The 14433-nt window shown below is 37.8% G+C and overlaps 1 protein-coding gene across 3 annotated transcripts in view; it reads left to right on the forward strand.

The window, feature by feature from the left end:
• Zfyve16 (zinc finger FYVE-type containing 16) overlaps positions 1–14433 on the forward strand; it is a 48377-nt gene that overhangs the window by 14582 nt on the left and 19362 nt on the right. For all 3 annotated transcript variants that reach the window (XM_057789565.1, XM_057789566.1, XM_057789567.1), the window contains 8 exons: positions 422–518; positions 3071–3232; positions 5591–5733; positions 7566–7938; positions 9261–9383; positions 10331–10486; positions 11133–11357; positions 14291–14373. In XM_057789565.1, the coding sequence (XP_057645548.1) occupies positions 422–518; positions 3071–3232; positions 5591–5733; positions 7566–7938; positions 9261–9383; positions 10331–10486; positions 11133–11357; positions 14291–14373 (1362 nt within the window). The remainder of the gene's footprint in view (positions 1–421; positions 519–3070; positions 3233–5590; positions 5734–7565; positions 7939–9260; positions 9384–10330; positions 10487–11132; positions 11358–14290; positions 14374–14433) is intronic.

Genomic DNA, 14433 nt, shown 5'->3' on the forward strand with positions numbered 1-14433 from the left:
GGAGGGTTCTGGCTTTGTGGGAGCCTATACAGTTTGGATGTTCACCTTCCTAGACCTGGATGGAGTGGGGAGGACCTTGGAATTTCCACAGGGCAGGGAACTGCTCCTGGGACTGGAGAGGGAGGAGAAGAGGAGTGGAGAAAGGGGGAGAGGGGCGGGAGGAGGGGGAGGGAAATGGGAGGTGAGGAGGAGGCGGAAAATTTTTTTTTTCAATAAAAAATAAATAAATAAATAAATTTTAAAAAAAAGAAAGGAAGAAAGGATTTTTAAATACTAAATTAAAAATTCAAGTTGTCTTCAATTAGAACATTTTAGAAAGTGTATTTTTGAAGTAGCCTGTCATTTACTATAATAAAATCTCAAATAGTCAAAAAAAAATATACTTGAGACAAAAACAAATTTAGTATTTTGTATTTTATAGGTATTTTGTGGTGTCTGTTGTAACAGGAAATGTAAACTTCAGTATCTAGAAAAGGAAGCAAGAGTGTGTGTAATCTGCTATGAGACTATCAATAAAGGTGAGTATTGACCTGGCATGTTGTCTTCCACTAAATGAATTATTAAGAGTAACTGAATTGTGACAAAGATAAACTTCTTTATTTTCTTAAGGCAAGGACCTAGTGTTGACTTATCTGGCTTAGGTGGGACATCCCAAGGCTTGGTTTCTCTTTTTGTTCCATTCTCACAATTAACACTACCAGTCTGGAAAGGAAGCGTTCAGGTTCTGGAGTGGCATTCATTACCTTTTAACAGGTACCAAGTCCTTAGCGCCTCATCTCACCTGCCTGCTGTCTCGTTGTCACTGCCGTCCTCATCACCTTAGTTGAGACCTTCATACAAGTAGTGCTCAGTGCTATATATTAATGTCATAAGGCAAGGTAGTAGTTCTTATTCTTTAGACAGTCGCTTGAAATGAGTGTGAAAGATAAGGTATTATATATGATTTTATAAACTCATAGGACCCCCTTTCTGTTTGCACATTTTGGTCTCATCTTTTTCCATTCTTGGTTTTAGAATGTTACATGTGTGTGTTTCCCATTGTTTCTTGACTCTCTAGCTAGTTTCCATTTTCAGCAATGGTCTTGGTGGTCTTCTTTGAGTTCCCACAGGTTTTTTGTGTGTGTATGTCTGTTTGTGTGCATGTGTGTATATGTGTGTGTGTTATGTTGTGCTTTCACCCCTAGATACATGTCTGTTCTTTTGAGTGGTTCTTCATTTTCAAAGATTTGTTGATCATTTCATTCCCAACAAAAATACCTGACCCTTTTTTGACCAGGCCAATGAACTAGCTCCTATTAGCCAGGAGAATAAATACCTGATAATAATTTGTTTTTCTCTTTTGAATGAAGATAAATTTTTTCAGCAATTCTCCAAAAAGCTCTGATGTGAGTCTGTTAGCCTGAGGTAAGCTGTTCTACTCCCTGCTGTTGACCTATGCTCTGGAAGATAATAGAATATAATTTAAAAATATTTTTATGTTATCACTATTGTTTATGAAGAAGCTACATGCTTATAATTGTTTTTCTTCTTGCAGTGTATCTATAGCCTAGAAGATAACTGCCGGGGCTATTAGCCCAAGTAGTTTGCTAGAATTCAAATTTAGAGCAAGTTCCCACATAAAAGCTCCTAATTAAAAAGCCATGAAAATTTGAGTTGACAGGTCAGATTTTGGAAAGACTATAGAGAAAGAAAGATATGCTTATTAAAGAGACTTAATAGAATACTGAGATAAAATTTTGGTCTATCAAAGATATAATGTAGAAGGATAGAAATGTAGCTCAATGTTAGAGTTTTTGCCTCACATGTACGAGACCATGAGTTTAATTCTCATCAACACACACACACAAATGTGTTGTGGGATGAATTTATTTAGATGCCTGTTTTTATTCTGTCTCAGTATCTTACGTAGTTTTGTTAGGGAGCTATTAATGGTTATATATATTACAAGAAAATGTCAACTATAGGCTAGAAAATGATGGAAGTAATCATTTAAGCAATGTTATCAGATAAAAAGATGGCTCAGACTGTGAGATAAATCCAGTGAAGGACTGGAAGAATAGGTTGAATAGAGACTGTTAGAAAGCTGCTGAGATTGTGTGAGTTTCAGCATTGTGTGAATGCTGTCAGGAAGATTTGGAATCTAGAATGTAGTAAGCACGTGCTGATTTTCCTGGTTAGCAGAAGCAGTTTCCAAGAGTGCTGTCATTTGGTGATATTAAGAAGACTGTAGTAGTGATAACCACTTATGGGCATTCAGTTTGCAGAAGTGCTGAAGATATCATTGCCTGAAAAAGTGTTCAGTGATATTCGGACACTATTCTGTATTCTGGAGCTCCAGCAGAGAACAAAATAGATGTTCTGTTGATGTGGAATTTTTGAATGTGGAGATAAGGAATAGTAAACAGAGAAGCCATCAGATGGTAATAATACCCTAAACTGGAAGCTAAAATGTACCAAGACAGACAGAAACAGGACAGTGGCCATAATAATGCTTTATGATAATATGATAGGGACTTCAGTGGGAACTTGAAGGAAATAGACTGGATCTGTGTGAGAACCTGTAGGGAGAACAGTCTAGGCGGAGGGCAGCATAGACTTGCTTACCCTGAAGAACAAGGAGGCGCAGGTCGCTGGCTCATGATGAGTCAGTGGGTTGTACTGAGAGATGAGGCTAGGGATGTAGAGCCCACATGGTCTGACATGCAGACAACTTAAAGTTTTACTCCAATTAGAAAGCCATAAAGGATTTAAACTGAGTATTAAGGAAATATTATTACTTAGGACTTAAAAAATAACTCTGGAGTATGTTGCTAGTAGAGCCTGGGAGTAAAAGGGCCACTCATACAGAGACACTCATAGTAGTAGATATCAAGTATACACTAATTAAAAACATTGAAATACCTCGTCTGTTACTTATTGGAGTGCTGCTACCTAAGGAGCCTGTGCTAGTCACTCGGACATCTTTGCCAAGTACACTTTCTCCTTACAACTTAAAAAATCAAATATTTATTATAGCTTACCTGGAAATTTAAAAACATGAGTTTTTAATACTCTTCTTTCCCCTTTATAGCCCAGGCGTTTGAACGGATGATGAGTCCAGTTGGTTCTTGTCTTAAGTCTAATCATTCTAATGATTGTGCCACCACCCAGCCACTTCAGGAGACCCACACATCCAGTATTCCTTCACCAACGACTGTGCCCACCTCAGCACTGAAACAGCCAAATGTTGAAGGTAACCAGAGTGAACTGCTGTACTTTACACCTAAGATAAGTTATTCAAATGGAAATGCACTAGCAGTCAGGGTCTAGACAGGAAAGAGAAACCAGCTCAGCATCAGGAGGGATTTATACAGGGGATTGGTTAAACATGTGCGGGTGGAGGCTGGAAACTTGCTCAGGAATTTAACAGACAAGTAACTACAGGAAGCAGCTGCCACCACTAGAACTGGGGGGACAAAAGGGGAGAAGGCAGTAGTAGCCCTCAGAGAAGGGGTGCCTGGTGGTGCTTAGCTCTCAGATCTGGGAGTTGGGAGTTAAAGCACCTTGTGACAAGCTGTGATCTCTGGGAAAATGCCATATGATAAATACTGGAAGCATCAAGGGGGTCTCTTATGACTGGTTCTCTAGCAACAGAGAGAGTCTAGATTTGATGTTCAGAGTGATAAAGTTATGGGATATGCAGCATTCCTCTTTTTCTCCTCCTCCTGCTGCTTCTGCTGCTGCTGCAGGGATACTGCAGCAAGGAAACAGGACAGAAAGAATCCCTTCCCTTCCCACATTTGCTCTCCCTCTCCCACCACTCCCTACCTCTGGCAGTGATCCCAGCCAGTTAGCAAGCAGACCGAGAAGGCTAGGATTTGTACTTTCCACACTTCCAAGCATAGCACCCAAGAGCTCAATGTAGTGTGGGGGACTTGGGGTCTAGGGATAACAAATAAATAGCTCTTTAAAAACTTATCTTATGGCAATAGCAAGCTATTATCTATTTATTGTCTTTAGTTTTTAAGACTCAAGTTAGTGTCAAGGTTATTGGTTACAGACATGCACTATCACAAAAATATATTTAAAACCTTTGAATTATCTGCTGTTGTTCTAGCTGTGTTCGTTTTCAGTCTTATACAGGGCCAGTATGTATTTGCAGACATTTGTTCTGGAAGCAAAGGCTGTGACATTTTATAAAGTGCCTGAAATATCAGTTAAAGATAAATTTGATTCTTTTGGCATTGTGTGTATTGGGGGAGGTTAGATTATCACTCAATTGCTATTTTCTATTTATAATCATATCTGAGCAGAGATGTAGTTATGAAATTGTGTATTTTAACTCTAGAGATAATAAATTTGTGTTTAAAATTATTTGTATGTTCTCAAATCAGCAACCTAAATTATCAAACTTTTGTAAATGCAAAAAAGGTATCTTGTTAATACACCCACTCATGTTGCAAATACATATACATAATTCCAACTTTTTCCATGTTTTCTCCATTTTGAAAAGTAGACATAAAACTACTTGTGTTTTTATATTGTTCTAAAATCATCTGACTTTAATTCTCTTAACCCTTCTGTCTGGATACTTTCTAACAACAACAAAAACAGTATTCCTGCTTATAATAGACATTTCTCCCAGATTTGAGAAGAAGCAGTGATGAGTGTTAGGAAGGCTTTTGGCCTATATTCTAAGAACTACAGTGTTACTGTTTGCATATTAAGTGAAAACACAAAAAAAGTCTCTTGAATACCTAAGTGGTCCACTTACCTTTCCTTCGCTTTTCTTTTTGTTATCTGTATGATTTTCTTTGCTTATCTGTTGTGCTCTGATACCTGCTTTTCATCCCTGCACCTTACTCAGCCCTTAAGTTGTCTCCAGTCACTGCTTGCTATGGTATGGATGTGACATGTCCCCAAAGACGATGTGTTGAGGGCTTGGTTCCCCAGTACATTGTTCAGATGTCAGGCATGAGGGAAGTGATTGGGTTCTAGGGTTCCTGAGCTAATCAGTGAGTGGGACTAGAAGGTGGGGCTTCGCTGGAGGAAGCAGAGCACTAGGGGTACCTCTGGGAAGTCCGCATCTTGTCCTTTCCTTGTTTTGTGTCTTTCTCTGCTTCCTGGCCACCATGAGGGAACAGCTCTGCTCTGCTGCGTCTTTTCCACCGTGGTGTCCTACCTTGTCAAAAGCCCATGGAAACAGAGCTAAGCCACCTTGAGCGAAAACTTTGAAACTATGAGTCAGAAAACTCCCCGTTACGTCATTTTCTCAGTGGAAAGCTGAGTTAGAATGCTACGCCATGCATCCCTTCACTAATAGAGGGCTGATGTCTGTCCCGCTGTCCGTAAAGTGTAATACTTCTCATTTCCTTCCAGAGCAGGTGACTCCCAGGGCACAGCTGTTCTAGGGCTCTTTCTTGGAGTGAATTAGATAGGCATGGACTTTGCTCAGGGTCCATATCTATTTTTTGTAGGATTCTGCAACCCTGAGAATATAGGACTTGTCATGAATAGCAGAAGGGTTCTGGAAACATTAACTGACCTGTCTGCAATCGTGTCACTGCAGTATTGCCAAACTAAAACAGTTCATCTTTCCAACTCATTTTAGGACCGTGTTCCAGAGAACAGAAGCGAGTGTGGTTTGCAGATGGCATTCTGCCTAATGGTGAGGTTGCCGATACAACCAAACTATCATCTGGGAGTAAAAGATGTCCTGATGACTGTAGTCCTGTCTTACCTGATGTACCCACAGTAAGGATCTAAATAGCTTATGCTACATAAATTTTATTTCGTAGATGATTCCTCCTGTGATTATTAGTGAATCTTTCTAGAGATATGTGTATGCATGTTTTGCTGTGTTGTGCTTCCCTCATAGCACTTTGCAAATGGCATTATTTATGAGCTGAAGACTGTGGGCAGTGTTGATGGAGCAGGCCTGTCAGCCTCATTTATCCAACAGCTCAAAGTGGTCACTAGCATTTTTTAGTCGTAAAGTGTTTTTAATGCTTTTCTTTAGATACCGTGTTATTGCATACCTAGTAAACTATGTTACAGTGTAAACATAATTTTTATGTTCTCAGACTTGCTTTACTATGGACCTGGATTCCCTAAATCTGAGATATGCTTGGATTAATGTTGTTAATAGAGTTTTTTACCCTTTGAAATATTTATTTTAGTTTTAATTTATGTGTATGTGTGTATGTGTGGGTATGTACATGTATGTACAGGCACCCAGAGAGGCCAGAAGAGGTTATCAGATTCCCCGGAGCTGGAGCTGCAGGTGGTTTTGAATCACCCAGTGTGGGTGCTAGTAATCAAACTCCGGTCCTCCTCAAGAACCAAGCTCTCTTAACTGCTAGCCATTTCTCCAGCCCCGGTTTTACCCTTTTTAGTATTGTTTTGGCAGTGATTCTCAGTTTTTTAACAAAAATCTCAGAACCTCTTTGTAAGCCTCCAAGATTATAAAGTTATGTAGGTTATATGTATTTATAATTATTGTTTTTAAAACTAAGATGGAGAAAACTAAAATATTTATTAATTAAACATAATAAACCTATTTATAAATTATTTACTATATAAGCCAATAGGAGGTACTATTTTAAGAAAAAGACTATTTTAAAAGCCACATCCCTTCAGTAGAGAGTGGCATTGTTTCGGTTTGCTTCCATGTGTAGTGCAGTGTGGTGCACTCTTGGGTTCTGTCTCTCTGAAGGATGTTGTGGACTTCAGCAGTCCCTGGACTGCACTTTGAGAATCATAATTTATTTTAGATTGATACTAATTTAATGCTTTCCGTGCATACAAGAAAGTATTTGTTGGTGATGTTCTGCTTCCATTTGCACACTGTACCAGATGTAGTAGAAGGTAGACACCACCTGCAAGTAACAGTTCTTCAGCAGACACAACTAGTTACCAAAGGTGCTGTATTCTCAATCTTGTTCCAACAAAACGGAAGTTTGAAACAGACTATAAATATCACTCAAGTCCATGGCCTCTTAATACTTATTCTGCAAGGTTTAAAAAAGGAAGAGCTTCTGGTGGAGATGACCGACAGCTTTTTCTGAGTGGTTGCTAGTGTGGACTCTCTATCACTCTGCTTCCAGCCATTCCTCTGCGCCCTCTCCCGTCCTTCCAGGCTGTTTTAACTGTTAGAAGAGGGAGGAAGCCTTGAGCTGAGCTGTTAGTCACTACGTAAGGGGGTACAGCCATTAGCTAAACCCTTGTACTCCTTAATGTGGTATACCCCTGAACTCAATCAAGGAAGTCAAATGGAAATTTAACTTTAGAAGAATTTGGGAGCCTATATTGGTTTTTGTTTTGTTTTGTTTTTGTTTTTTTATTTTCGAGACAGGGTTTCTCCATAGCTTTTTTGGTTCCTGTCCTGGAACTAGCTTTTGTAGACCAGGCTGGCCTTGAACTCACAGAGATCCGCCTGCCTCTGCCTCCCGAGTGCTGGGATTAAAGGCGTGCACCACCACTGCCCGGCGGGTTTATTTTTATTAAAATATGTTTGGTTATAGAGGTCAACCTTTCACTCTTGAACAGAGACTATGGACTGATTTCTTTTCCCTCCTATTTTACAGGTTGTAAATAAAGCGGATCATACCCATTCTGTGGTGGAAAAGCCGAACAATGAAATAGGAGATCTCACGAGAACTGAGATAACCCAGAGCCCTGTTTCTCATGTACCCATGGAAAAACTGCCTCTGAGAACAGGCACTGAAGGCTTGCCTATGCCTGGCCCTTTCACACTGGAAGACGATGTTTTTGTAGACAGCGAGGAGCCGTCTACTTCTGCTGTTGTGCCTGCTCACCCGGGTTCGCCTGTGGCTAGTGTCTCAGATTACAGATTATTGTGTGGCATTGCCACACACGTCCGCACCAAGATTAGTCTTCTACCTGAAGACGAGGTTGGTCTGCCACCCCTTCTGACCACATCTGGAGAAGAGGGATCAGGTAGGATAGTGGCTGCTTAAAATTGAACAGGAATCCTTGGTTTGGGTTTGTCAAGAAAAGGTCTACGTAGCTGTGGCTGTTGTGAAATTTGTTGTGTAGCCCAGGCCTGTGAGAGGACAGTGAGCTACCATATCCATCCTAGGGGAAATACCTTTCTCAAAAAACATATTAGTTTTGTCTGTAGTACAGGAAATGCATTTTAAAGCATTTTTGTTATGATATATAAAAGGGGTGATAACTTTAGTTTATAGAAAGTCTTATTTATACTTTTTGAACTTTTGAGTCATTTATTACATATGGGTCTCTGACTTAGGATGAATTAAAATCTAATACAATGGATAAACTCATCAGAAATGTTTCTATTTGGGGTTTTAACTCTGGCTTGTGTGTGTCTGTGTATGTGGGTTAAGAAGGATTGTTTCCAAAGAAATAACATTAAATTCAATGGCAAAATTAGGAATTTTAGGCCATCATTTGCTACCTATTTCACGTATGACTTTAAGCATGTTATTTAGTCTCATTGGGTCTCCATTTTTCTTGTAAGAAGAGAAATGAGCTGAGCTGAGGATCCTGTGGTTAACTCCCACCTCAGAGTCGCTCCCTAGGGAGATGCCTGTTGCCTCAATCTTTATATGACATCTGAAACATAAGCTTGTGGGTTGTTGTTCACATGCTAATGTGGAGAGATGAAGCTTGCTAGTGTTGTGTTGCCTGTAAGAGACATTCTGTGAGCTTACCTCTACAGAGACAAGAGTGTTTTAAGCTCTGTTCTTGGAATATTGTGCATGTTTTCTGGTTGGCTGTCGTTTTGTTTAGCTATGGCTACCTGTCACTGATAGCATGCCTATGGCAGCAAGCAGCATGTGAAACACGAGTGTAACTCTTCAGAAGTTAGAATCCACTGTGATGTGTGATGTGTGTGAGTGCCAGTGTATGCCACAGCTTGTGTGTGGAGTCTGAGGACAACTTGGTGGGGTGAGGCTGTCTTCTCCGCCCAAGGTTCTAGGGAATCAAATTTCCATAGCCAAGAAATTTAACCTACTACGCACTTTCGCAGGCCCTAGAATCCAGTTTTGATAAAAGTGGTTTTTTCATCTAGAAAAGTACACAAAAAGTATATGCATACATATCTGAGTTATAGCTATTTGTTATATGTTAGGAAGGTAAAATGAGTATATAATTATAGGGCAGAGTGGTAATTGGTTTCAAGAAACATGTTTGTTTTGTTTAATTAGATTGTGTATATTGTAGATTTATACACTTTTCATAATATGAATATTTGAGAGGATAATTATCCTAATTAATATATATCTGCTATTTAGTGCCTGTGATACAAGAACACCCATCTCATGAGCAGATCATTTTGCTTCTTGAAGGTGAAGGATTTCCTCCTGCCACATTTGTTCTCAATGCTAACCTACTTGTGAATGTCAAGTTGGTATTTTGTAAGTAGAAATTCAGTTTTCTGATTATTTTTCAGTAAAGATATCTAAAGTAATTATATTTTCATATTACATTTTATTGACGATAGTGAAAAATAAATATATTGAATTTTTTCCAGCCAAATGTGACTATATATAATTTTAGCTAACGATGTTTGGTCTCCAACTTGAGGCTCTTCTGACTCTACCTCTGGAGTGCCGGGATTACAGGAATGCTCAGCTTAGTCGAGGCATTTGTTTTGTTCATTTCCTTCTCCCTCTCTCCCCTTTTAAAGCTCTCTCCCTTCCCTCTCTCCCCATCTCCCATGGTTAGTCAGCCTAGGGCATTGTGTATGGGAGCTAAGCATTCTGCTGCTCTGTTGCCTCCACAGTCTAGCTGAAGGGCATTTGGATGTTTACTGTTGGCTGTTATCCTCTTAAATAAAGTCAACTATGGTAAATGGAATCATGGCTTGGTAGCAATAAAGACTTTTTCCTCTTCTTTTCTCGACACAGAGACTATACACATCCCTGACTGGCCTGGAACTCACTGTATTGATCAGGGAGGCCTTGGACTTAAAAGCAGCCTTCTTTCCTCTGTCTCTCAAATGCTGGGCCACCACATTTAAGGCATTTTTAAAGTTAATGATGTGACTTAATTAAAATAAGTTAAGGAAATAAATTATCCTCAGTAATAAATAATTTTTGCTACTCAATCATGAATTAATCTATTTTTTCCTCTGAAACAAATACAATTCTTCTGGCATTTTAGTGCATCTTTTACGTTAAAGTTTCTTACTGTTATTATTTGACTCCTACAATAATCTTTGGTCTTTTCTTACATGGATCCTAAACACTTAAAGTTTTTATCAAGAGAATTTTTTAAATTTGATAAATTTTATTTTTTCAAAACCTGTTTAATTTTTAAATTTAAATATGATGTTTATAATCGTATGTCATTTTTCCTCAAGATGCCTCAGATAAATATTGGTACTTCTCAACCAATGGATTGCACGGCTTGGGACAGGCAGAAATTATTATCCTGTTGCTATGTTTGCCAAATGAGGATACAGTTCCTAAGGACATCTTTAGACTGTTCATCACCATATACAAGGATGCTTTAAAAGGTACACTATTTTATTTTGAACTGCTGAGACTAGGGGATGAAGAAAGTAGTTAAAGGCATTTATATTTCAGCCATGCTAATTGTACTAAAGATTTATTTTGTGAAGAAATTAAAGAGCTTAACCCCCATTAATTTCCTTAAATCTAGACTTTTATGTGATTAATGTCTCCACATAGTTTTTTTTTCATTTTAAAAATGGAAATACCTTTGCCTCCTTGAATTTTTTTTAATGTATCTATATTCTTATCATCTGCACTAGATGTAGGGGATGATTTTTCTTATTGCTATGCACAAAAGAGAAAAACAATTAGGAATGGAAACATTTTCAAATTTTTAATTACAGTTCCCAACCCAGTCTCCAGGAGTGGCTCAACTCTGTGCATAGTGTTCACCAGGTTCTTCTCTTCCTCCCACTCCTTTTTAATGTTTCATGGTGCCATGTATTAAATCTCTAGGGCCTTGAGGTAAGTCTTTCTACCAAAGAGCTATACCCCAGTCCAAATAGAGGCTTTATGAGTAAAAATACAAACAAAACAAAAGCATATTGCTTTTCCTTAAGGTTTATATTAGGACATTCAGTCTGAGAGTGTTTCATCAAAATAATAATTAACAACTTAAAATATTTTTATTAATAATATTATTTCCAGGAAAGTACATAGAACACTTGGACAATCTGACCTTTACTGAGAGTTTTCTCAATAGTAAGGATCATGGAGGGTTCCTGTTTATTGCACCTACCTTTCAGAAACTTGATGATCTCCCAGTACCAAGGAGTCCTTTTCTCTGCGGCATTCTCATCCAGAAACTGGAGATTCCGTGGGCAAAGGTTTTTCCTATGCGCTTAATGTTGAGACTGGGAGCAGAATACAAAGGTAAGTTTGAGAATAATAAGATAGGTGTTTTTCAGGACTCTCATAAATTATATATAACTTAGCTCACAATTTAAATTTTTCCAGGATGCTTATAAATTATATATATATCTTTGCTCACAATTTAGATTTTTTTCAGGATGCTCATAAATTATATATAACCTAGCTCACAATTTAGATCTATTTTTTTTTTTTTTTTTGAGACAGTCTCATTTAGATGAGGCCACTCTAGGCCGCTTGAAGCTGATAATGCTCTTGAACTCCTGATCCTTCTGCTTCTCTTCCTAAGTGCTGAGACCACAGGCCTACACCGGCATGCTTGATTGCACTTTTCTATTTCAAAAGAAAGCAAAGTTCTTTACATTGTTACCTTTGTTGAAGTTTTCTTAGGACCATATATTATTGAGAGTTTATCTATGCATTAGGCAAATTATGTGTGTGTTGTTGTCTGTCCACGCCACCCCCCCCCTCGCTTGCATCATCAATACAAGCAGTGTTTCTTAGATGGAGTACTGTTGTATACTTGCTGATGTAGTCAAAGGTTTTAGAGATAGTGGGTTAGAGATGGTAGTTGCCTTTTCCCTAAGTTTTACATTCCTCTCTTGATTTTTATATTCGTAATGGTTAGCTAATTATTCAAAAGTGCTATAGAATATATCACTTAGATACATGCTTTTGTGTGTATTACATGCCTGCTTTTGAAATAACTACAGACTTTTGTATGTGGTTATTTTTGTAATTTCCAAACTGTTTCTAATGTTAAACTTTAAACATTCCTTTGTTTCTTTATTTCTGCATTTTCTAAAGAAGTAATTTTTGTTAATCTATAACATATCATAACTAACTACGAGGCATGTGATTTAAATAATTTAGTAAGTAATATTGGAGACAATTTTGTTTTCAGAAAAATAAAAGTTATTTCTATTTCAGAATGGGCAGTTCTGAAAGATAATTTGTTTTAATCCTCTGTTTGACAAACTGTTAAATTCTGACTTTGATGATAGATATTTCTTATTATTTATTTAAGAGTTAAGCATTTGATTCTGTTACGAAGAAAGTTAGCTTTAATCTCAGGTTTTGAGTATAATTCCAAGAATTTGCAGCATTTTACTGAGCCAGCGTTTTCTTCATCCAGTTCAATGTTTTGTTGCTGATCAAAGCATCTGAATGCTGTCTTTTATGAAGATTAGGGCAATACACTAGTTAATCATCAGTCTGTGGGCTTGGCCAGTAGCTTGGACAGTAACACCTAAAAATGGTAAGACTAGTTTCCCTATAGTGATGTTTATTGTGTGGTAACATGAGGAACTTCTCAAAAGATCACAGTGTTGAAACTCAAAGCTGTGTGATAGTGATGGGAAGAGTCGTCAGTGGAGTTGAGCTAGCCTCAACAGTGCCCTGTATGTGTTCTGTTGTACTGGACCTTAGGTAGACTGACACTGACATGCCTGTTTACATCTGACTTGGAATTTTTAATGGAATATATATGTGGGAAATTCAGTAACAAAAGTTAAAATCCCAAGATTAAGGATGAAAATCGCTTTCTCTAATGAGTGACTACCTGTTTTAACATTAGTCGTAAGACTAACACTGATACCATGTCATTCTAAGCCATAACCTATTCAGTGTCTCAAGTAAAATGGCCTCTAATCATTACAGGCTGCACCTCATTGATGAAAAGATAAGGTGAAATCCAAGCATTCCTCTTAGTCATGTCTTTTAACAACTAACCCTGTTTTTACCAGTCTAGACCTTCTATTGTCCAAATAACTTTGGAGGTTTTTTTTTTTTATATTTATTTATTTATTATGTATACAATATTCTGTCTGCGTGTATGCCTGCAGGCCAGAAGAGGGCGCCAGACCTCTTTACAGATGGTTGTGAGCCACCATGTGGTTGCTGGGAATTGAACTCAGGACCTTTGGAAGAGCAGGCAATGCTCTTAACCGCTGAGCCATCTCTCCAGCCCCCGAGGTTTTTTTTTTTTAAGATTACAAAATATATTTGTACTAGCAAGGATGTGGTGCTCTGACTCCAGGTTATAAAGTAGTGCCAGATGTGCAGTGTTTCTTAGAAGTTGAAGGAAGAATGTTTGTATAGTAGATATCAGAAATATTAAATTGCTTATCTCAAAAGCTGAGAGCTTAATGTTAAAAATGTGCCAGTTCTTTGTCGTCATAGAAAAGGTCTACCCCTTTTGTCAGCGTCAGGGTCCTTCTGTGTTGGCTGCGAGTTGTCTTCTTCTTAGTGTTCTGTGTTTATAGTGTGCGCCCTAATGAGAGAGTAGACATTCAACAAGGCCTTTGTTTGCTCCCCTCTTCTGCCTTGGATCTTTTTACTCTTTATGTTCCTTTTATCATCATGACCTAAGAACTATAAAAATATATGATCATTTTTTGAATTACCACAAAATAATATTGACTGTAAATATCTTTAAAGTCTCTAATTTGGGCACCAGGATTATAATTGAGTGGTGTAGTGCTGACCTAGTGTGTATAAGACTCAGGATTCAGTCCCCAACACTACAGAAGAAAACATCAAAATGCCAAGTTTTTTCAATTTCTCATTAAATTAGAAAAACTTTATAGAGGTCAAAGCAATTATTGTACTTTTTTTCCATTGAAAAGTTCATGGAAATAAAGCATTAAATGCCTCAGAATCAGAAAAGCATACTTTCAAATCTTTTTCCACAGTTAAATGAGCATGTTTCTTTGTCTCAATTTTCTTATCTGTAAGTAGGTGTCAACACCCTTGTTGTAGGATTTGAGTCAGGCAGTCCATGAAAGGTTACCAGTAAGTGTAGCATCTAGCAGATGCACAGGCATCTTTTACTTTTCTCTGATAACTGACTGAGTGGTATTTATATATATATTGTTTGTTTGAAATTAAAAATAAATAATTGTTGATAGTGACCAATTATTCTTTTTTATGTGCAGCATATCCTGCTCCTCTAACAAGTGTCAGAGGCAGGAAGCCTCTTTTTGGAGAAATAGGACACACTATTATGAACTTACTTGTTGTAAGTAACTGAACTATTGTGTTGTTTTTAAATACTGTTTCTTTAAACTTTTATTTAGTA

The sequence above is a fragment of the Chionomys nivalis genome, chromosome 15 (assembly GCF_950005125.1).
Source record: "Chionomys nivalis chromosome 15, mChiNiv1.1, whole genome shotgun sequence".
Lineage (NCBI taxonomy): Eukaryota > Metazoa > Chordata > Mammalia > Rodentia > Cricetidae > Chionomys > Chionomys nivalis.